The sequence below is a fragment of the Juglans microcarpa x Juglans regia genome, chromosome 8D, assembly GCF_004785595.1.
Source record: "Juglans microcarpa x Juglans regia isolate MS1-56 chromosome 8D, Jm3101_v1.0, whole genome shotgun sequence".
NCBI classification, from domain to species: domain Eukaryota; kingdom Viridiplantae; phylum Streptophyta; class Magnoliopsida; order Fagales; family Juglandaceae; genus Juglans; species Juglans microcarpa x Juglans regia.
The window spans coordinates 36085366-36109149 of record NC_054608.1 but is presented as its reverse complement, the minus strand read 5'-3'; the positions used below and the strand labels follow the sequence as shown (position 1 = coordinate 36109149).

Genomic DNA, 23784 nt, shown 5'->3' with positions numbered 1-23784 from the left:
ATATTAAATTATTAAAAATATTTTAAAAAAATATATATACGGGTTCAGTCCGGTCCAAAATTTGTATACCCCGAGACGGGTCCGGATTTCATCGGTCCACATATTTTGGGACCGAGACCGACTAGTCCAAAATTTGGTCTGGTCCGAAAATTTCATTCCGATCGGTTTTGCTGGTCCAGACCGAATTATTTACAGCCCTACTCCTTTCCCAAAACCCCATAAAACATCATATCTCAAACCATTTCAATACTATTCACAAATTTTTCATTTCATCTCATTCCCCAAGTATCCTCTTAGTCTCCCAACATATTTTTTCTCTTTTTCCTTTACCTGCAGGTGTAGCATTTCCCATTGAAAAAGTCTTTCGGGCTTTTCGTTGGGGTGGTGTTGGGGATGAAGCTAATTTCCATCTGGTCAGTTGGGATAAAGTTTGTTCTCTGATCTCGGGTGCTGGCTTGGGGGTTCGTAATTTGAGGACTTTTGATAACGCTCTTCTAGGGAAGTGGATGCAGTGGTATCATCAGGAGGAGGCGGCTTTGTGGACGGTCGTGATTGATTCTAAGTATGGGAGTGTTTGGGGGGTGGTGTTCCAACGAAGTTAGGGGTTCTCAAGGAGTGGGATTGTGGAAAAATATTCAAAATGGATGTGGGGGGGGGGGGGGGGGGGGGGGGGGGGGGGGGGGGGGGGGGGAGGGGTGGCTTCTAGGTTTTTCAGTTTTGAGGTAGGTATGGACTCTAGAGTTCTTTTCTGGCATGATTTTGGGTGTTGAACTAGGGCCCTCAAGAGTGTTTGACCAAGTCTCTTATGGATAACAAGTGATAAGGAGGCCATGGTGGCTGATTGGATGGATCATTCCAATAGCTCTACTCAGTGGAACATTTGTTTTCTTAGAGTGGCCCAGGATTGGGAACTTGGATTCAATGCAGAATTTCTCAGGCTGTTGTTGTGCTACAAATATTAGTATTGTTGCAGAGGATGGGATGATCTGGATTCAGGGTGGGAGTTGGAGATTCACAGTACGATATTTTTCGAAGGCTCTTTCGGTTTAACATAGTAATCATTTTCCTTGGAAGAGCATTTGGAGATGTAAGGTACTTCCCAAGGTTGCTTTGTTTGGTTGGACTGCTTCTCTTGGGAAAATCCTCACCATTGACAATTTGAGGAAACGTGGCCTTATTGTGACAGATTGGTATTACTTGTGCAAGAATAATGGGGAACTGGGGATCATTTGTTATTACATTGCGAGGTGGCTAGGTTTTTGTGGGATGACATCTTCAACTAGAATGGTGTAGCTTGGGTTATGCTTGGGAGGGTGGTGGACATTTTTTATTGCTAGAGGGGTCCTAGCGGTAACATCCATATAGCTGAATGTGTGGAAAATGACTCCTCTTTGTATTTTGTGGTGTCTTTGAATGGAGAGAAAAGGTCGGTTTTTTGAAGATTGGGAGCATTCCTTGGATGAGTATAAGCAATTCTTTTTCAACATGCTATTAACTTAGGCTTGTCATTGATTGTTATGGGCCTAGTTTTCATTACTTGCTTGCATCCATTTCTAGTTCTTAGCTGTTGTTAGGTGTTTTCTATGTATACTTTCTGCATACTTGAGCTATGCCTACTTTTCTATTAATAAACTTTTATTTTACCTATAAAAGAGTTGAAGAATATACTAAAAATTCATGCAAGTTGAGTCCATTGAAGTCTATAAATACTGTCCAAAGGAAAAGAGTGTTGATAAAGAAATTCTTGAGCTCCTCCTTCATCCACTTATGGTCGTCGAAGGTTCTATTATTTCTCTTGTTCCAAATACACCAAATGAGGTAAATAGAGCTATCCACCGTATTGTTGCAATTTGCGGGCTGCCACCTAGTCTCTCTGAAATTCTTCTACACATGACTCAAGCTGATCCAGCTCTCCCAAATAAGTCACTCCACAGTGTGCTTGCAATATCGTCATTAAGAAGAAGATGATTGGACTTCCCCTACACATATAACACCAATTGATCATGACTACACATCTCTTCCTTAAATTAGCCGTTGTGAGAATCTTCCCAACAGTGGTTGTCCAGGTAAAAACAGCTGCTCTCGATGGAACCTTTGTTCGCCAAATGCTCTTCCATGGAAATGGATTGTTAACATGAGGAATTATAATGCTATATAAAGAACAATCATTGAACTGCCCTCTCTTGGACGGAGCCCAACAACTTTTGTTTCATCTCTTATTCTCATTCTAGGGGAATATAACAAATTCAAGAACTAATTGAAAGCATCGATCTACCAATCTTGCGCTGCTCTGATGATAACATTCCACTAAACAGCACAAAATCATCCTTAACGCAAGCAAAACTATGTAGAACTGTGAAGACTTCCTTGAGGATTCTATCTCCACATCAAATCTAATATTGGATCCATCTCCTTTCTGAAATCTGATATGGTCAGAAAACTTCCCCCAACCTTTCCTAATAAACCTCCATAGGCCTATCCCAGCTGGTCCTTGAACATACCCTTCCATCCAGTTAACCGAGGCTCTATCTTCTCAAATAATCTCATCCCAAATTGCCTTTGCATTAAAGGTGGTCCTTGATGAAAGACCCAGATACTTCATTGGTAAGGACAACACCTTACAATTCAAATTACCTGCCAAGCTATCCAAATTAGTAATGTTACCTGCTAGAACCAATTTTGACTTGGCTAAATTAATCTTCAATCTGGAGATATCTTCCAAATGTAAGAATAAAGCTCGCACACACCGAAGGTGACCAAGGTCATTCTCACAGAAAAATAAAATTATTTTCTACATACAAAAGATGAGATGGGTTGATTTCATCGGTGTTACTAGCCCCCACCGAGAATCCTGCAATATAACTCCCTTTAATCAAAGCTGTTAGCATTGCGTTAAGAGCTTCCATGACTATACTAAAGAGAATTTTTTTTTTTAACAAGGCATTCATTCTCAATGCCAGCACTACTACTAAAGAGAAAATTTTGACAAGGGATCACCTTGTCACAAGCCACGAGAACTGTTAAAGAAACCATATGGAGTACAATTTATTAATACTGAGAAGCACATCATAGAAATACCATGTGCTATCCAAAGATCACCATCTTTCCCTAAAAACTCATCTCCTCCCCAAATATAATATGAAATCCCTGCTGACCTTCAGCTGATTTACCATCATCTTCTCCTTAGCCGAGACGATCACATCTTCTTGATATCCACCTTGTATAGCACCCCAAGCACTTTGGATCTAAGTCTACTATCCAAACTCTCATTACCAATGAGAATGGAGTCTAAAATTTGTCAACCTCTAACAAAGGCAGGTTGAGACTTTGAAATAGTTTTTACAACCACCATACTCAATCTGTTAGCAAGCACTTTGGATATGATCTTGTAAAGTTGTACCACTAAATTGATAGGCCTGTAATCTTTAATATCCACTGCATCAGTTGTATTAGAGCAATAAAAGTAGTAGTTAAGCTTCTCTCAAATTTCCATATTCCCTGGAGTTTGCAAAAAACTCACACAATATTTTCTTTCTTTTTATAAGTAACTCACACAATATTTTCTCTAATCACATTTCAAAAAAAATTGGAAGAATGCCATAGAGAAACCATCCTGGCCCAAGGCCTAACCACCATTCAAGCTTTCACTACTTTATGCATCTTTGTCTCTTCAAAAGGCCTCTCAAAATTGGCCAGTCTTCTGTTAGCAAGCACTGTTTTAAAATCTTCTCAAAAAAGTTTTTTTGTTGAGAATGGTGGGGATGACTTCTTTTTGAAGCTCTTCGTTGTTCTTTTAGACTGAATGAAACTCAGGGCTTATGCTGTGATCAAGTGAATATTTGACACTTCAGTTTCTTCTTTAGTTTAAATGGATGGAGATCTAATGAAGTTTCTAATTTTCTTCAAGTTTTGGAAGTCATTGAGTTGTACTCTTTATGAGAATGCTGTTATTTCAGAAACTGTGCCTTATTATCTTTAGATCTTTCTTCCACTGTCTTCGTAAGGATCTGAGCTGTGCTTTTTTCCATCCAACATTGATTTGGATGGCCAAAGTTCCTCCCTAAGTCAAGGTTTGGGCATGGTTTGTTGTGAATGAAAGGTAAGTATGGACAAAATGCTCCATTTATGTTTCAATTCATTGTCCTGTTTCTCATTCCCTTTGCGAAAGGTTACGAATCTTGGCAGGTGTTTTCTGGGTCTTGATGGATATTTAGCTGTCTTGTTTATTTTTTTCTGCAGTCAAGAAAGGGCAAAGATTTGAGCTGATACTATGCTACCCACTTTGCGGTTGAATTAGCATGAGAGATGTGCTAAGTATACGGAAACCATGCTGTCTCTCTTTTTTTTTTTTTAAGAAACCACGCTGTTACAAGCTAGTACTATGCTGGCCACTTTGTGATTGAATTAGCATGAAAGATGTGCTGGTATATTACAGAAACCATGCCATGTTGGATTTTTTCTTGGAAGATCCACTGGGTGCTTTATTGTTAGGAGAGAGTCAATTCCTGTCAAAGGGTGATTTGCTTCTTATTTCTTGGTCTCATGTTGTACTTTTAGATCTTTTTCTTCTAAGCTGGTTGTGGATGCTAGATGTACCTTTATCTCTTTTTATGAATAGGTACATTTCTTGCCCAGAAGTGGGGCTTCTGCATGAAAATTCTTTCCCATCCCTTATTCTGCAATTATTTCATTATTCTATAAAAATCTTGCTTCTTATAAAAGGAAAAAGGGGAAAAGAGGGAAAGAAAGAAGCAACAATGCGACTCTGATTTTAAGTCCCTAGTGAATTACCCAACTGTTTTTTTGGTACTATGTGCAATATTGTGTACCATATTGGGTTAGACATCAAAAAATGGATATTAATTAACATGGTGCTATATTGCAAGATATTACACAAACAAAATTTTCTTTACATTCTTGTCTTCTTTTTTATTTCAAATTAGTGTCTTGTATGTGGCAGGGTGTATAAGCCTTCAGTCAATTTCCATGCTAACCAAAACAACAAATTGAAGCTTCAGGAATTAGCTCACTTTTATGTAGGAGTTTGTTTACTGATATCAAAGCTGAAGACTAAGGTTGTTATTGTTTATTCTGTTTCAGGATTATTGAAAATGAATTATTTAAGCAAGACTGGAGGTCAAGGAAGAAGGTTCAAATATTTCAGTACGTTTTACTCAAGTGGGCATTTGCACTTCTTATAGGCCTAGGTACTGGACTAGTTGGCTTCTTCAATAATATTGCAGTTGAGAACATATCTGGTTTCAAGTTGCTGCTGACTAGCGATCTCATGTCTAAGCACAAGTGAGACTACTCCTGGCTTGAAACATTGCTATAAGTTATTTATATCCAACTTTATCTGAAATTGAGCATCCTCGTCTCATTTTCAAGAGATGTCATGCTCAATTTTTTTGTTCTCTCTGCTACTTGAGATGGGAGTCTAAGAAGGATGTATAATTATATTCTTGGATGAGACACAGACACGTGTAGATATTACATTCTGGTGGGACTGTTAGGGGTTGAGTACTTCACACAATTTCTGGATTTTTCACCGTGTAGATTGAGCCAAGTGAATGATAACAGTTTGCCCTTTTCATTAAATAGTGAAGGCATCTTTAGCTACACGGTTTTGTTTTATCTTTCCTTATCCTTCTTTTTTCAAATAATGTTATTGCGGTAAATGGTTGAATACATGAGATTCATCTACATATAATATTGAACGTGTTACTGTTTTATAAGAATAACTATCATTTTCACTTTATCTTGTATGCACGTGAGATCCTCATGCCATTTCTCTATAACGACAATGACACCATAATGGTTCCAGTGCAGATATTTCAAGGCTTTCGCAGCATATGCTGGTTGCAACATAGTTTTAGCTGTTGCTGCGGCAGCTCTTTGTGCTTTCATTGCTCCTGCAGCAGCAGGGTCTGGTATTCCTGAGGTCAAAGCCTATCTCAATGGCATCGATGCTTATTCAATACTAGCTCCTAGCACTCTTTTCGTAAAGGTGAATAGAAGTTTGTGTCACCACCACACCCCCCCCCCGGGGCGGCAAATACAGAAGGAATAAATTTGAAAATGATCATATTTCCTAAACAATAGATAGATAGAAAAGTGAGCTTCCCTTGAGAAGCTCAGATCGCATGTTTGTGTCCTGAAATAGGTTTAAAAATCAACCCAATGCAACCTAAGCCTTAGTCTCAATTAAATTGTGACTGCATATAAATCCTCATTAATTAATCAGGATTATCACAGATATTCTTCTGCCATTCTATCCTATCTAAAAAATTATCATCTATATTGCCTCTCTAATATGAGCTTTTCACATATTTGTCTGTGTTATTTTAGATCTCTTTTTTTTTTCCTTGTTTGACTTGAGATAGTTTTGAATAGTGATACAAAATGATTTAAAATCAGTTAAGCTGATTTCTTATTTTTGAAAGGAAAAAACCATTCAGGAATTTCTATGATATTTGCAATTATGACATTGGTAGATTTTTGGCTCCATTCTTGGCGTTTCTGCTGGCTTCGTAGTTGGTAAAGAAGGGCCTATGGTACACACAGGTGCTTGCATTGCCAATTTACTTGGGCAAGGGGGTTCTCGCAAGTACCATTTGACTTGGACTTGGCTAAGATACTTCAAAAATGACCGGGACCGGCGAGACATGATTACTTGTGGTGCAGCGGCCGGAGTGGCTGCTGCCTTTCGTGCTCCAGTTGGTGGTGTTCTGTTTGCTCTAGAAGAGGCAGCTTCATGGTATCCCTCACTCTCTCTCTCTCTCTCTCTCATGTGCACATTTGCCTTTTCCTTTTCTTTCCCGTGTTTATTTAAATGATTCTTCCTTTAGCTTGGTACGTGTCAATACATGGCCAGGTATCTAGTGGTTGTTTTTTCCCTTTTGTGTTGAAAGGATGGGAACCTTTCGAATATAGTGTATATGGATGGGAAGAAGGGTCATGGCTAGAAAGTTATAGAGCTCCATTAGATCCTTGTTTACTAGAAGTACTTATAATCTCAAATTGACTGAATGATTTTCTGTTGAGAAAGGAAATCACTTTTAAATTCTTTTCCATTGAAATAGGTATAAAGTGCCTATTCCAGTGGAAACCGATATAAAAACCTACTTGGGATACCAAAATTCTTAGCTTTTGACATGTATTGATGGGAATCTCTTGGCAAGAGTTAATTAAGAATGATATATATGGAGACGGAAATACTAATGTTGCATATTAAATGAGATGGTGTAGGGAATCTACATGCAATATGTTACTCTTCACTATTTTGTTTGAAATTCTGTTTCCTTTGTTTTGTTGATTTATAGAAAAAATTAGCATGTTAGATTGTATGAAAGAGATATACTTGGACCTGGTTTTTTATATCTTCAGGTCTAGATAATGTGGCCATGTGATTTAATCTGCAAACTAGTCAAATCATATTTATGTTTATCTGGTTATGTAACAACGCTTCCCATAGGTCAGGAATGTTACGTACATTCATAACCTTATGCCTGGTGAAGAGATTCAACACCATAATAATACCTCATTTATTGAATCATAAAACTAGTTTGGCATAGCAAAGTTTCATAAAATGAAGACAAAAACATCATAATTTTTTTTTTGATAAGTAATCAAGAAGTTTTATTCATAATAATAGGCAAAATCCAAGTACACAGGAAGTATACATGAGAAATACCTATCTATAATGTACAATTGAAAGAAGAAAATCATGGACATTAAGTCCATTACAAACAATAGCCCCCACCCAAGAAAACAATGTTTTAAAGGAAAAAACTTTCAGCTCCTTCATTGTTCTCTCTTGGTTTTCAAAGCTTCTATCATTTCGCTCCCGCCAAATACACCAACACATACATATAGGGACCATTTTCCATATTGCTGCAACTTGTGTATTTCCTCGAAGGCCTCTCCAGCATGCTAGAAAGTCCAACAATCTACCGGGCATAACCCATGATAAACCAAGTCCTGTAAAAAAATCATCCCAAAGAGTCCTAGCCACCTCGCAATGTAGAAACAAATGATCAATAGATTCGCCATCTTTCTTGCACATATAACACCAGTCTAATACCATTAATCGACGTCTCCTGAGATTATTCGTGGTGAGAATTTTGCCTAAAGCTGTTGTCCAAACAAAAAAAGCTGCTTTTGAAGGAGCTTTGGTCTGCCAGATGCTCTTCCATGGGAATGAGAGCTTTGGTCTGCCAGATGTTTTGGAAGGGCTCCAAAACATCCTATCCATCATACCCTCGGTCATACGTACTGAATACAAAGCTGCATAGAAGTCTGAAATAACCTCCAACTCCCAATCTTGGGCTGCCCTAGTGAAGTCCACATTCCATTGAGGGGAGCCACTAGAAAAAGCCAAAAGGTCCACTATCGCTGCATCCTTTACTCGTGCTAACTCAAAAATAGCGGGGAAGGTGTATTTGAGACAACTTTCACCACACCATTTATAATGCCAAAATCTAACGCGAGAGCCATCGCCCACAACAGTATGTGTCTGTCTCCTAAAAATCTCCAAACCCTTCCTAATGTTTTTCCACAACCCTACCCCATGTGAACCACGTACCTCATTCGAGCACCAACCACCACATGCTTCCCCAACCTATGCATCAATAACAGACTTCCACAAAACCCCCCATTCTTGTTGGTACCGCCACAACCATTTACCCAATAAAGCTTGGTTGAATTTCATCAAATTATGAATACCCAAACCACCCACAGAAATTGGAATGCATATCGTGTTCCAATTGACCAGATGGAACTTGAACTCATCCTCCAAACCACTCCACAAGAAATCACGTTGTAACTTCTCAATACGGTTGGCAATCTTTGCTGGGAGTGGGAACAATGACAAAAAATAGGTGGGTAGGTTAGAGAGAGTACTTTTAATCAATGAAAGCCTACCACCTTTCGATAAATACAACTTCTTCCAAGATGCCAGCCTACGCTCCACCTTTTCAACCACTGGATCCCAAATCTGTTTTGATTTGAAGGAGGCACCCAATGGTAATCCAAGGTACTGAAGAGGTAGAGAAGATACCTTACATCCCAAGAGAGAGGCTAGAGTTGCCACATCAGGAGCATTACCCACTGGCACCATCTCAGACTTTGCCAAATTAACTTTCAAACCCGAAACGACTTCAAAACAAAGAAGTAGAGCCCTCAAAGATTGGATATGCCCAAGATTTGCTCCACAGAATATAAGAGTGTCATCAGCAAACAGCAAATGAGAAATTTTAAGAGAACCATTCCCCACCGGGAAACCGTGGAGAGAGTCGCCTTCCACAAGACCTACAATCATCTTACTGAGGGCTTCCATGACAAATAGGAAGAGTAATGGCGATAGCGGGTCTCCTTGTCTAACCCACGAGATGAGTTAAAGAAGCCCGCTGGAGAACCGTTCACCAAGATAGAGAATCGAGCTATTGAGATACAAAACTCTATCCATTTCCTCCATCTCTCTCCAAAACCACATCTTTCAAGTAAATAGAGCAGAAATTTCTAGTTGACATGATCATAGGCTTTTTCCATATCTAGTTTGCAGATTAACCCAGGTTCCCGAGATTTGAGACGTCCATCCAACACCTCATTTGCAATTAGAACCGAGTCAAGGATTTGTCTACCTTTAACAAATGCGTTTTGTGGCTTCGAGATTAACTTGTCCATCACCGTACTCAATTGGTTTGATAGCACTTTGGAGAGAATCTTATAGATCCCAGTCACAAGGCTAATAGGACGATAATCACGAACATCCACTGACCCCACCTTTTTTGGTATGAGTGCTAAGAAGGTGGCATTGAGGCTTCTTTCAAAACTAGCATAAAAATGGAACTCTTGAAAAACCTGCATAAGATCACCCTCGATCACTTCCCAACAGATTTGGAAGAAACCCATGGTAAAACCATCAGGGCCAGGGGCCTTATAACTAGCCATGCCACAAACAACTTTGCATACTTCGTCATCTTCAAAGGGCCTCTCCAACCACTCTGCACCCTCCTGATCTAAAGCTGAGAAAGTCAACCCATCTACTAACGGTCTCCAAGATTGTTGTTCGGTTAGTAGATGTTCATAATATTGTCCCATGTGCTCCTCAATACTTGGCTAATCCAAAAAAACTAAACCATCAACCATTAAAGTATCTATAGCGTTGATCCTCCAACACGAATTAGCCACCCTGTGAAAGAATTTTGTGCATCTATCTCCCTCCTTAAGCCATAAAGCCCTAGATTTATATCTCCAAGAAGTCTCTTCCATTAGTAATACTCGTTCAAGATCTGTAACTAACTGTCTCTTGCAAACTTTTTCAGCTTCGTTCAAAATTCTTGCCTCCTCCTCCCCCTCCAGGCCCTGTAACTCCTCCGTAAGGGAACGTCGCTGTAATATAATATTGCCAAACACTTGTTCATTCCATAACTTCAAGTCATAGTTCAGCGCTTTTAGTTTCCTTGCCAGAATGTAGCTTGGAGATCCTTGAAATTCATACGAAGACCACTATTGCCTGACCCTGTCTACAAAACCGTCAGATTTAAGCCACTTATTTTCAAATTTGAAATACCTTCTGCCTCATTGGATGCCTCCACAATCCAAAAGGATAGGGAAGTGGTCGGAACAAACTCTAGGTAATCGTCTTTGAATAACTTCAGGAAAGTGTGATTCCCAATCTGAAGTTAACAAAAATCTATCGATTCTCGACCAAGAAGGGATATCTCGAGTGTTGGACCAAGTATATAAGCCTCCTGTTAGTGGAATATCCATGAGCTCCTGTTCTGAAATGAAACTAGAGAATTCCCCCATAGCGGGAGTGATGTGGGTTGTACTTGACCGTTCACTCGGGAAACGAGATACATTGAAGTCTCCCCCTGTAACACCCCCTTCCCGTAGGCTAGGAGTGTCACGTACTTTTCATAAAAATAAACCCGGCAAAAGATCTTATATTTAATAACTGAAAATAGGATTTATTTTGTAGAAAAACTGTCTAATAAAATGTCTTCCAAAAACATTAAATGAATAAACTGAATAAATTCATGTCATAAAAAACATGTTTTATTTTAGAAAGTCTGAAACTAAAATTAACTGCCCTTTCTATTCCTGGCCTGCCTGCTCGTATTCATTATCCTCACCTGGGTAGTTAAAAACATGAAAACAAACAAAAATTAGTTGAAGACTCAACAAGAAATCCATCACAACGTAAACATACTAAACATAAGGTTTTCATAAAAACTTTCATGCTGAGAGTTTAAATTCATGACTATTCATACTAATGCTTGTGCTATGCATGACTGGTTTAACTGAATTAACTGACTGATCTGACTGATTTATCTGACTGGCCAACACACTTAACCTTGTGTGCGAGGTTGTGCATTGGCCCCACATCCTGCGGCCGCAAGGGGAGCCGCTGATAGTATTCTGGCATACTATGGTGGACCACGACTGAGTTCGTGGCTTGCACATCCATCCTGAAACTGAACTGCATTGGTATCATGCATCTGAATAGCCATCTTATTAACTGATCTGATCTTATCTTACACTTGAATTTAAGATGGCTTACGTGTCTTATACACATAAGATACATGACATAATACATACATAATTATAATTTCTGAATCTGAACATGATGCGGAATAACATGATCGTATGCTATGCTAGATGACATGTTTGCATATGACATGAGTGGTTCATAAATAATGGCTGGAAATGAACTGGCTTGAATACTAAATTTCTATAAACTGAACTGTGATAATCCTAAGCTTGTAATCAAATTACTTACCTCGCTGCGTTTCTTCTTGAATAATACTTCGTAACTTGAGGCCTATATAAAATAATAACTATCACTAAATTGGTTTGGAATCACATAAGTACTAATATCTTACTTAATTAAATCCACAATCCAAAAATAGTGTTAAACGATTCAATAAATCCTAGTATCTAAATTACTTAAAATACTAATTTATAATTTATAAGAATACTCAAACTATATTGAAATAATTCATAAAACTTAAATTCTTAAACTAAGTTTCTATTTCTTAACATAATTATTAAATCTTATAAGAAACCTAATAAATTCTATTAAATATTCTTAACATCATAATTTTATTAAATTCTACTAAATAGACAAAGGAATATTAACAAAATATTAGGCTCAATAATATACTTGAAATATATTTCCAATTCTTTAAACATTTTCTTATAAAATAAGTTTATGACTAATATCTTTATTTAAGAAGAAAAACCCATCTTTGAAATATTAAGCCCAACTCAACTTTAAATAAAATGACTTAATAAAATCCATAATTAACATATACTTAAATGTAAGGTTATAAATGTAATTATCTTTAAAACACTCGTTCAAGATACTATGGGAAGTGATTAAAAAGGGCATAAAAGTAATCTCTTTTAAACACTTGCACTTAGTGAAATAAACCTAAAAAGCAACTAATACATTCTGTAGAGAAACAGAGGCAACGGGAGAGGCATGCGAGGCAGAGGACTCACCGAGAGGAGGTATGCGACGGAGATGGGCTGCGCGGCGGTTCTGGGGGACTCACGGCAGCGTAACCAGCGACTTCTCTGTGGTGGTGCGACACTGAGAGAGAGAGAGAGAGCGTGAGTCGGAGTTGCTCTGTCACGCTGAAACCTAGTCGAGGGAGAGAGGAGGCTGGCGGCGTCAGTCCTGGGCTTACCGGGAAGACATGCGTTTGACGAGGAACAACCAGTCGGCAGTTTCTGTGTCGCCTAAGTTGTCCCCGGCGTAGGGTGGTGGCGGAACAACCAAGGCTGGCTGCATCGAGGTGTGTCTACGGGTGCAAGAGGCTGTAGCGTGGCTGAGCTAGTTTCTCAGGCAGTAACGGTCCATGAGCTGGCACCGGCGTGATCTGAAAGTGGTGGTGGCGTCGGCATGTTCTGGGCGGTGTGGAGTTGCCGTGGAGGAACGTGGGTGATGGTGGTTTGTGCCGTGTGGGTTCGAAGAGTGGAGAAGCCATGCTCTGTTTCGGTGAGTGCAAAACAGAGGTGCGCTTTGTGCATGACTGTGGCGCAGGCAGGGGCTTACTGTGTTGTCCAAGGAGTCGGTTCGTCGTCCTGGAGATTGTCGACGGTGGCGTGCTCTGGGCAGAGGGGCTAAGCGTACATGGAGGGGAAGGCAGGTTTGCGGCTTGGAGTTTTTCTTTCCATCCCGAAGTGATAAGCGTAATACATATATATATGGGTGATTCAGAAGCAAAAGGAAACCTAGAGGAAAAAGAGGCGTGCATGTGCATGAGAGTAGAGACGTGCGGAGTGGAGAGGAGGGAAAATCGTGGAAGTTAAAAGTATAAGTTATCTAATAACAATAAAATATTAATAGTAATAATAATAAAAATACGATAATAATTCTATTAAAAAAATTTACAATTTATTAATAATATAAAATCTGATAAAATAATAATAATAATAATAATAATAATAATAATAATAATAATAAATATTTATAGCTACATGAAAATAAATACATAGAACTTATCTTATATCCTAATCTTAGGACCGGGTTGTTACACCCCCTATACAACTTGGTAATTCCCACCCAGCCAATTCTTCCCACAATAAGCTTCTTTCTGAGTCACTATTCGGACCGTATACACCTGCAAATGCCCAACAGAACCCATCTTCTACATTTACAAATGAGCACACCACAGTGAATTCACCCACACATTCCTCTACTCTTTCCACCACTCTTTTATCGAACATAATAGAACACCACCCGATGCACCTTTGGAAGGTAGATACGACCATCCAACATGATGCCCTCTCCACAAACTACGAATTGTTTGCCTTGTAATTAGTTCAAGTTTGGTCTCTTGCAAGCAAATGATATCACCCTGCCATTGTCGAAGTAAATTTCTGACTTGGAGTTGTTTGGCCTGCTCGTTCAGCCCCCTTACGTTCCAAGATATAATTTTTGGTTTCATAACAAAACCATCGTAGCCCTCCCTTCCCATGCCCCCGACAAGAACTATGCTCCCCTCCATCATCATTCATATCCCACATAAGCCTCCTAAGTTCTCTCTCTCTCTCCCAATAATGTAAGCATAAACTAGTCCCATGTGGCAATAACACTTATTTGAAGGTCTAACTCTGGAAAATAAATCTACTCTTAGCCCTCTTGCTTCATGTCCACGCCATAATCATCTGGGACATTAAAACATAAAAACAAACAAAAAAATGAGTCAAAGACTTTGTAAGAGCACATCATACTGTAAACGTAATTTAACTTGACCTTAGGCTTGGCTTTGAAAACTTTCATGCATAATCATACATATATATAGCATATGGATCATTCAGTAGTAACTTAGGCGGAATTTAAGAAGTGATCATGGCAATTCATATAACACGGATGAGTGAATGATTGATTCCATGCATCTAATATGCTTCATGCATGACTTGTTAATCTTGTCTTTCACTTGCATAACAGCCACCATAACATATGTGCATTTGTCTAATTGTCATTGACCGCATAAATCAAAGTGTAACATATGGTGGACCACACTTAAATCTGTGGCTTACACATCCACCCATAACATAAGGCCAAGCATTAACACTTACTTATCATTCACGTGGCTTCTCTTATCTTATCATGATGCATGTGAACATGTTGACTTCATGATGTTCATTGCTTGTCATACTCATATGCATGGCACAGTACTAGACATGGCATATTAACATAAAAACATTTATCGTGACATGGCATTCAATAAGCATGATATAACGTAAGAGTGATTTTCATGACATAGCATCCATTCTACACAAACAACCAAATCAGCATATCAAACATAATTGCATCCACAATCACATTCTCAAAATTCATCAAGGGTTCATAAAAAGGGGCTAACATTGAATATGGCTATACATAGCATAGGTAAACAACACTTTCATGCAAAATAGAATAGTTACAACACACATGAAGGTTATGATCATGCCACTTACCTTATTTCCTTAGCTTTGAGAATCAACTAAGCACGCAATTCACGCACCTATTAAGTTGCATACAAATCCCATGTTAATTTCACTGCAAACACTTAATATTGACTAAGACATGACCTATACTCTAGTGATGCTTGCTGTCTACATCGTGACAATGAGTAAAACTGACCTTGGGTGTGCATTCTACTCTTAAGTTTAATTATATGCTTTCTAAGTGTGAGTAGAATGCCTTTATGATTTTTGATGAGTTAGAATGCATGCAAATCTCAAAACAGTGGCTGTTTGTTCCACTTAGGGTTGCTGACAGCAACACGTTTTTTATGCATTTCAAGGAATACATGAGTTTTTGGTAAAAACAGATGCCAACATGTTCAAATATGACTTTTTAGAGTCATTTGGGGTTGTTAACAGTAACCCTTTTTAAAACCTTAGAGAGTATTGATAAATCTTTAAACAACAATGCATGTGATGGCAACTATGCATGTGATGTCTTGGGTATGCACATGGTTTAAAACATTTTCCTTCCTAGTCACTAGCTGCTGTGTGTGTATCATACGACAGTGAAGTAATCAATCATGACATGTCAATATGCAAGAAAACATGGCTTAATGAATGATTGATCATATTTATGCTTTATATGCTGAAATTTCTACCTTTGATAAAAATCTGGTTTTGAGTTACACAACTATATTTACAACATTTTACATGCAGTGAGTGGGTTTCATGCATGTGCTTTAAGTGTGTCCCTTACCTCTAAATATGTTAAGCATGAAGATCCACGACTTTATTAACTGTGTGATGTTGCTGTGCTGTTGTCAGGCTCCTGAAAGCATGTGTTTTGTGTGTGCCATGCCTATGATGTCAAGGTAGTATGTATCTGAATCTCTCATGCATGTTTCTAAGCCTCTATACATGTAGTACTAGGTAGGGGTAGGGTTCTAAGGGCTGTCTAGGTTGCTGGCAGCAACCTAGATTCTTAGTGCTTCTAAAAGTTGGGTATTTCTCACCTTTTCTAACCCAAGGTGGATTTGGAAGAAATCCTTGGCTGCTTTGACAGCAGCTATGCCCTGTAAAGTCACTAAGATGTGAGTCCTAAGTCTAACTTCCATAATATAACATAGGGGGATTTTCTAATGCTTAGGATCATGGAAACAGCTGAGCTCATCTGAGTTGAGTTCAAATCTAAGCCTACCTCAACATCCAAACACACAACTCCCAAATCATTAAACATCACTCAACTCAAAATCTCTTTACACGTGGGACCCACAACCTTTTTCAACTTAACACCTCTTTCCACGCGGGACCCACAACCTTTTTTAACTTCCCATAAATATATCTAAACTCATCTTAACATCCAAACACATCTAAACTCATCTTAAGTGGGCCCCACAAAACTCACTCCACAATCTCAACTCACTATTATTCATAAAGAACTCAACTCATCTCAGCTCAGCTCAGCTCAACATCCAAACGCAACCTTAATATAATGTATGGAAGACAAATCCTTACTGATATTACAGCAGAGTTTAGGAGATTCCTTCTAGGGGTTTTGGCGGGTAGAACTTGTGAAAGGGCTGTAGGATGGCAGCAACTGGTAAGTGACAGCACATGATTCGAAGCACATATGGTGTATTGAACTTACTTGGAGTTGCTGTCACAGTGGAGAGAAGTTGAAGAAATATGGTGTATTCTGTGCAAGTCTGGAACAGCCTACAATAGAATGTCTTAATGAGTTAAACCAATGTTGTAGAGGGAGAAGAAGGGGTGCTCGTGGGGCTGCATCTTACCTAGGGTGGCAGAGAGTGGCAGCACAATGGCTGCAGCAGCCTTGAGAATCCTTTAACACTTTGATGATATGAAACTTAGTGGAGTGTATAGGGTTTACCCTAAGGAAGAGGGGCTGCACAAGTGTGTGTGTGTGTGCGAACACCGCGCGCGCGTTTGGGGCTGCCTCTGGTTTGCTAATAGGCTTAGGAGGTTGCTAGTAGGTTTCACTTAAGTATAGAATGCTTTAGGGTTTCAGGACATAAGGGCTGAAGTATGGGCATTGGGGCTGCTGTTATAAACCTGGCAGTCCCTTATTACGAATTTTGATTGAGTAATTGCTGGGTTTCTAAGCTGGCTGCAGATCCCTCAATCCTAGAAATTTCCATGTGAGTTGTATAAGGAAATATCTCCTATACTTGCTATAATGGGTTGGGAGTGATTGCTGGAGATTTCAATGCTGGCTGGACAGCTATTTCAAGAGTCAACTTCCAGTCTCTTCCTTAATTTTTTCCTGTGCTAATAAGAATAATGTCTTGCCTAATGCATTCAGGAATTTCGAAATCCTGCTGCCCTATAGATTTTGGAAACTCCCCGGGTCCTATTTTCAGCAATAAAACACATAATACCTTCCTTATTTAAGCAAGGAAAGTCTGAGAGTTTAGGATTGCTAGCAATCCTGAAAATATGTACAAAAAATGACATTTTGGGTAGGGAAAATCAAATATTTTAAATTAACTTGGGTACCAAGCTGGCAGTACAAGCTGTCAGTGGGCTGGACAGCAAGCCCACTAACCCAATAGACTCACTATTATGCATAATTAAAAGCCCAAACATCTATAAAATTAAACAATAGCATTATAAAAAATTAAATCAGGAAGTTCAATCAAATACGATAAATCTGGCCCATGGGTCCATAGTTGAAGGTTAGCCCAAACTTTGAATCTAATGCTTGGGAGTGACAGATTATGCTGTCTATTGTTTTTTTGAGGATGTCCGCCACCTTTTCTTTTCAAATAGCATTTACCCATTGATGAAATGGTGAAATGTACTTTATCTGTTATATCATATTGTTGCATTAATACTTGGTAGAACATCTCCCCATCCCAGACCATGTCATCCAATAGAATTGGGTGTGTACACCCCCACAGGCATCTACATTTGAACATTCACTAGTACAGTATTAAGTTTTGACAAGTTTTGCCTCATGCACACAAGGGTTTCCATGCATGCCGACAATTTCAGTGTTTCATAACAACAAAAGAAAAATTTTCGTTTTCCATATTAAGGAAGAAAGGACATTGCAACCAGAATGCTGGATTTTAATCCTTCTGTAGCAGGGGAAGAATTATGTCATGCCTGTTGGGACCAAGTTTGGCCCCTAAGCCATTATCATTTTCATTTAATGTCCGCACTCAGCCCCCACCCCAGGCTCAAGTTTCCAGTCCTTCTTGTGACCCTGCTTGATTACAAGGCAGCCTGCTGAGGTGTAAAAATTTAGCTTCATGTATTTTCAAGCTTCATTGGGTTTTTCATGGTTTGTTCTTTTGTTAATGTTATCGGTTGTGTTGTAATGTATGAAAACCAATGTGTTCTTCTTCTTTGGCCTTATTTCAGGTGGCGGAGCGCTCTTCTTTGGAGGACTTTTTTCACAACAGCAGTAGTTGCCATAGTTCTGAGAGCTTTCATACAATACTGTACCACTGGAAAATGTGGGCTATTTGGCGAAGGAGGTCTTATAATGTATGATGTCAGTTCTGCCAAGACAACATATAGTGGCTCAGATATATTAGCAGTAATTTTCCTAGGAACTATTGGAGGCGTTCTTGGAAGCATATATAACTATTTTGTGGACAAGGTCCTTCGTACTTATAGCATCATCAACGAGTATGTTCTCCTATTCAGTTATGTATGTTGGCTATTTTTTACAAATATAAGAAGTACAAATAGTTGGTAACATGAAAACCGTAGTTGGTAAAATGAAAGCACCGCAAGCCATTTATACTTATCATCAATGTCCTTTTTACTTGTTTTGATAAACCATGTAACCATGCCAATCCCACTGGTGTGGTCAAAGTTGACCACATGCTTTGACTTAAATCATAAAATACTGGATACAGAACAATGACAATCAGTTAACCTGTTTTAGTCAGATGATTTTCTTCTCATACCAATTCTTACCACCCACTCGTTCCCTTGATGCTGCAGAAGAGGTGCTGCTTTCAAGATCTTACTGGTTATCATCATCTCCTCCTTGACATCATGTTGTTCTTTTGGCTTGCCATGGTTTGCAAAGTGCATTGCTTGCCCCACCGATCTAACAGTGAGCTGTCCCACTGTTGGTGAGTCTGGAAACTATAAAAGCTTCCAATGCTCATCTGGATACTACAATGACCTTGCCTCCCTCTTTCTAAACACTAATGATGATGCTATCCGCAACCTATTCAGCACTAGTACCACAAAAGAATTTCATATTTCCAGTCTTTTCATCTTCTTTGGTGCTGTATACTGCCTGGGAATTATCACTTATGGCATTGCTATTCCCTCGGGTCTCTTTATCCCTGTCATACTAGCCGGAGCTTGCTACGGACGTCTTGTTGGGAGATTGTTTGAATCAATGTCTACACTTGACACGGGTCTCTTTGCCCTTCTTGGAGCTGCCTCCTTTCTTGGTGGCACCATGAGAATGACTGTTTCCCTGTGTATTATATTGCTTGAGCTCACCAATGACTTACAATTGCTTCCTCTCGTGATGTTGGTTCTCCTAATCTCTAAAACGGTGGCTGATAACTTCAACAAGGGTGTCTATGACCAAATACTGAAAATAAAGGGACTGCCTTACATGGAAGCCCATGCAGAACCTTACATGAGGCATTTGGTTGCACGTGATGTTATTACTGGCCCATTGGTCGCCTTTTCTGGCATTGAAAAGGTAGGAAATATATTGCATGCTTTGAAAACAACAGGGCATAATGGGTTTCCTGTTATTGATGAACCACCTTTCTCGGGGGCACCCGAATTGTGTGGAATTGTTTTGAGGTCTCATTTGCTAGTTTTGCTGAAACGAAAGAATTTTTCGAGGGATAGGGTGGTTACTGGAGATGATATCTTGCAAAGATTTGCTGCATTTGATTTTGCCAAGGCAGGGTCCGGGAAGGGAATCAAACTAGAGGATCTAGATATTGAAGAGGAAGAGATGGAGATGTATGTTGATCTTCATCCTATTACCAATTCATCCCCATACACAGTGGTTGAGACAATGTCACTAGCCAAAGCTGCAATTCTCTTTCGGCAACTTGGTCTCAGGCACATGTGTGTAGTCCCGAAGAGCCAAGGGGTAAGCTCTCTCTCTCTCTCTCTCTCTCAATGATTAGTGTGTCTTAGATCAAGATATATTCAGTGAATCTCCAAGTTATATGACACCTTTATTCTTGGAGAAATCGCTGCATTTTATTTTTCTAGAAATAGGAGGAGATTATTTTGCAATATATTTGTTTTATTCTCCTTGTAGAACTAAGAGGACAAAGTAGAAATAGGAGGAGATTATTTTGCAATATATTTGTTTTATTCTCCTTTTAGAACTAAGAAGACAACTTTGTCTTCTGCCATACTCTTTTGGTCGGCCCTTTTGATTTTGTAAGTTGCACAATAGCTCCAGTTACCCTTGGAAATACTGCAATGAATTTGTGAGCATAATTTTTATGTGACTTTGTTGACACATTGCAGAGGCCTCCAATTGTTGGAATTCTGACTCGGCATGACTTCATGCCAGAGCACATTTTGGGACTCAATCCTCATGTGATGCCTGATAAGTAGATCGGCTGAATGTTGATTAAGGGGTCATCTCTTATATTAGTGTTCCGTTCTATGGTTGTGGGCGATCAACTTGGTGTTTTGGACTCATGGAATTGAGATTTGTACTTTAACAGTAATTGAAAGCAAACATGCTGAATCATACAGATATCGCAGGCAAATTTGTGTCTTCCAATCAACGAGAACAATGTATATGACCACATTATAGAGACCATTCTATATGCTGTCGGTGTATTTAAATACACGTAGAGCAGCACGAGAAACAGATCGGCCGTAAGTGGAGCCCTTTGTAATACAACAAGAAATGATATAATTCACATGCAACTGTTTTTAGAGATTTTCGAATCAGTGTTCCTGTGCTGATACTCTAATATATTTCCTTTTGTTAATTAAATTGTTCGTTGGTATCTGCATTCCTCCAAATAATCGCTCTCCTGCCCTGCGAGAGTAAAAGTTCACGATTTGTCTGGCTGATTTTTTTGTTGTTTTTGCAAAGACCCAAACCAAGTTTAAAAAACGGATTTGTGATGTGGAGCATTCCCACTTGCTTCGTTGTAACGTATGACTCTCTTCAGAGGGGTAATGACTACTGCCCCCCGATATATATGAATCATACGTGTCGACCTTGGGATGTTCACAGTGGCTAATTGATTGCAGAGGTTCTGTAAACTAATCTTCTTAAAATTATTGTATTTAGAGATTTTCAGATCATGGCGGTCTCTTGATGGCATAGAAATGGAGAACACGATATCCTTACCTCTGATCCCCTGAGGGGTGGACTTAGGTGGGAAAGAGTTGTGTTAATCCCACTTTTGAGTAATTCGGGTCTTCTTTATGAGAAATCTAATTTCCTAGTTGAAAATTTTGTTAATATTTGTATTTCTCACACGTCCCGCCATTTATACTGAATGGAGTAAGAGATTTGTCGAGTGCTTTGAAGTCATGCAATTTCTCACACGTCCCTTGTTTGTAGTTGTTAGACCGAGTGCTTCGAAGTCCAAAGAGGGCTTTGTCATAATTATAACTCTATAAGGTTGCCACGGGTGCCTTGGGGCTGGCCTTGAAGAGTTGCAGTTGGGTGTGGCTCTTAAGAAGTGCTGACGGTGGTTAGTTGTTGAAGAAGGAATTCGCGAGGAAGTATAGTAACTGAAATAACGGAATGAAGGCTTTAATGAAACGGGTTGTTTTGGAGGCAAAGGGATGGGTGTAGAAGGGTTTAATGAAACAGACCGTTTGGTGTATTGTAATTTTTGTAGTTGCATTTTAATAATTGTTGTTGGCGTATTGTTCTTTCCATCACAGCCTGTGAGTATATAATCATTTTAAACATTGATCATTCGGAATTCTAGCTTTTGGAGGTTGAGAATCCCTCGAAGATTCTCTGCAAGTTTCATAATGTAATCTTGCTCATTCAATGCCTTACTCGAGTGTTACCTCCTCTGTGTTCTTGTTTGAGATTACGTGTGAATTGCTTGAATTACAGTAGGTTTCTTGAAGGAACCTTACAAAGGTCGAAAGCTACCATCTTAAATTGAGTTGATGGCAGCCATCGTCACCAAAATGCAGTGTTGCTTTCTCACGGTGACTCATATTAAGGAAGTTTTCTGCAAGTTTTTTTTTTTCACAGGAAAACATCAATGTCATTAAACATAAAAGCATTACAAATTGTTCTTACAAGTCAAATAGCTTGGGAAACAGACATTGGGACATGATCCCACCACATTTCAGTATCTACCACATGCCAAGCATGCCTAGCCAATCTATGTGCATCTTCATTTCCCAATCTGTGAACATGTATCACTCTACACTCTTGGAAACAGCTCAATAATTTCTGTATTTCTTGCAGCAAATGTCCAAGAGGTGTTAAATTTTCACCAGATGATTGAAGCTCTTAACCGACAATAAACAATCAGTTTCCAATATCAGCTTCGGGACTCCCCATTGAACATAAAACTGCAGCCCTCTTAACATTGCTAAAGTTTCAACATTTTCTGGGTTTGTCATCTCATTTTCTATCTTACTGCATGCTACAATAACAGCCATTGTTTCATCTCTTAGGACTACCCCCACACCAGCTTTCCTTTGATGAAAAAACATGGCACCATCCACATTCAGTTTCAAGTAACCAAATGGAGGGGGTTTCCAACAGCACACTTGCTTGGCCTCTTTACGCCCAGAAACCTACACCTCTTTATGAGCTTTCTGCAATGATAAAGCATATTCAATCACATATTTTGGATCATGAGGAGCATTTTCATAAACAAATTTATTCCTCCTAAACCATAGTCCCCATGCTATTGAAAAGAAAGTGGAGAGATCCTCCTGAGATCCAGCTTCCATCAAAACATTTGCTAAATCCCAAAAGGACAAATTCTGCTCAGCTTGTTGTAACACTGGGAGATAAATATTCAAATATTGCCGAATCTCTTTACAATAGAACATAGCATGTGCAGTCTCCTCTATTTGTTGTTGACAAAAAATGCATTTATCCTCCACATCTACATTTTTCTTTTTCAGATTATGAAATGTTGGTAGGCTGTCCCTTCAGGCCCTCCATGCAAAAATCTTTATTTTGTGTGGGAGTTTCATCCGCCATAACCTTTTCCAAAAGGACCTCTTTCTATTCTCGATCGAGTATCCCCCAGTTGCTGCTTTGATGAATTATGAAGAAGTTTATAAGCACTTCGAACAGTGCAGAGTCCATTCTTTTCCTGATTCGAATACCATTTATCATTTGAGTTGGGACAGATTATGTGCTCCAAAATCTCTACTGCTATATTTGAATTGAATAGAACTCTTACTTTATCCACATTCCACCACTGAGAATTATCATCAATCAGAGAAGCAATAGTTGTATCCCTTTCTTCCACATTAGTCTGCTCAATAAGCTCCTTAGAAGTGAAGCCCAGTATCCAAGGATCTTTGAACACCTTAATTGATTTCTCATTGTCAATTCTCCATGTACAGCCTTGTTGCAAAACTTTTATAGCTTCCCAGATTCCACTCCAAGCATAGGAAGGATTATAACCCACCTTAGCATCAAACAGACTTGTATTAGGAAAATACTTGGCCTTATACACTTTATGGAGTAAAGATTCCTCATTTTGCAGAATTCTCCATCGGCCTTGTTTAGCTAAGAGGGCTAGATTGAAAAGCTTCAAATTTTTAAAACCCAATCCACCTAAAAACTTGGACTCACATAATTTATCCTAACTGACCCAACGTATTTTATTT

General features: G+C 39.0%; 1 protein-coding gene and 1 long non-coding RNA gene across 7 annotated transcripts in view; one reads left to right on the top strand and one right to left on the bottom strand.

The window, feature by feature from the left end:
• Positions 1-20794, top strand: part of LOC121241969 (chloride channel protein CLC-c-like) — a 26185-nt gene extending 5391 nt beyond the window's left edge. Inside the window, exons 1-8 of one of the 6 annotated variants that reach the window (XM_041139833.1) lie at positions 3568-4314; positions 4436-4515; positions 5101-5301; positions 5830-6007; positions 6495-6757; positions 18355-18624; positions 18946-20074; positions 20464-20794. In XM_041139833.1, the coding sequence (XP_040995767.1) occupies positions 5288-5301; positions 5830-6007; positions 6495-6757; positions 18355-18624; positions 18946-20074; positions 20464-20553 (1944 nt within the window). In that variant the 5' untranslated portion in view covers positions 3568-4314; positions 4436-4515; positions 5101-5287 and the 3' untranslated portion in view covers positions 20554-20794. Of the gene's footprint in view, positions 1-3567; positions 5302-5829; positions 6008-6494; positions 6758-18354; positions 18625-18945; positions 20075-20463 lie in introns of those variants that run through there. The other 5 variants (XM_041139834.1, XM_041139832.1, XM_041139831.1 and 2 more) reach the window with 5 other exon arrangements.
• On the bottom strand, positions 3399-23784 carry LOC121241971. Its single transcript, XR_005935857.1, has 3 exons — positions 23774-23784; positions 17499-17501; positions 3399-3534 (listed from the first exon to the last, which is right to left on the bottom strand). It is a non-coding gene; the product is annotated as an uncharacterized LOC121241971 (long non-coding RNA).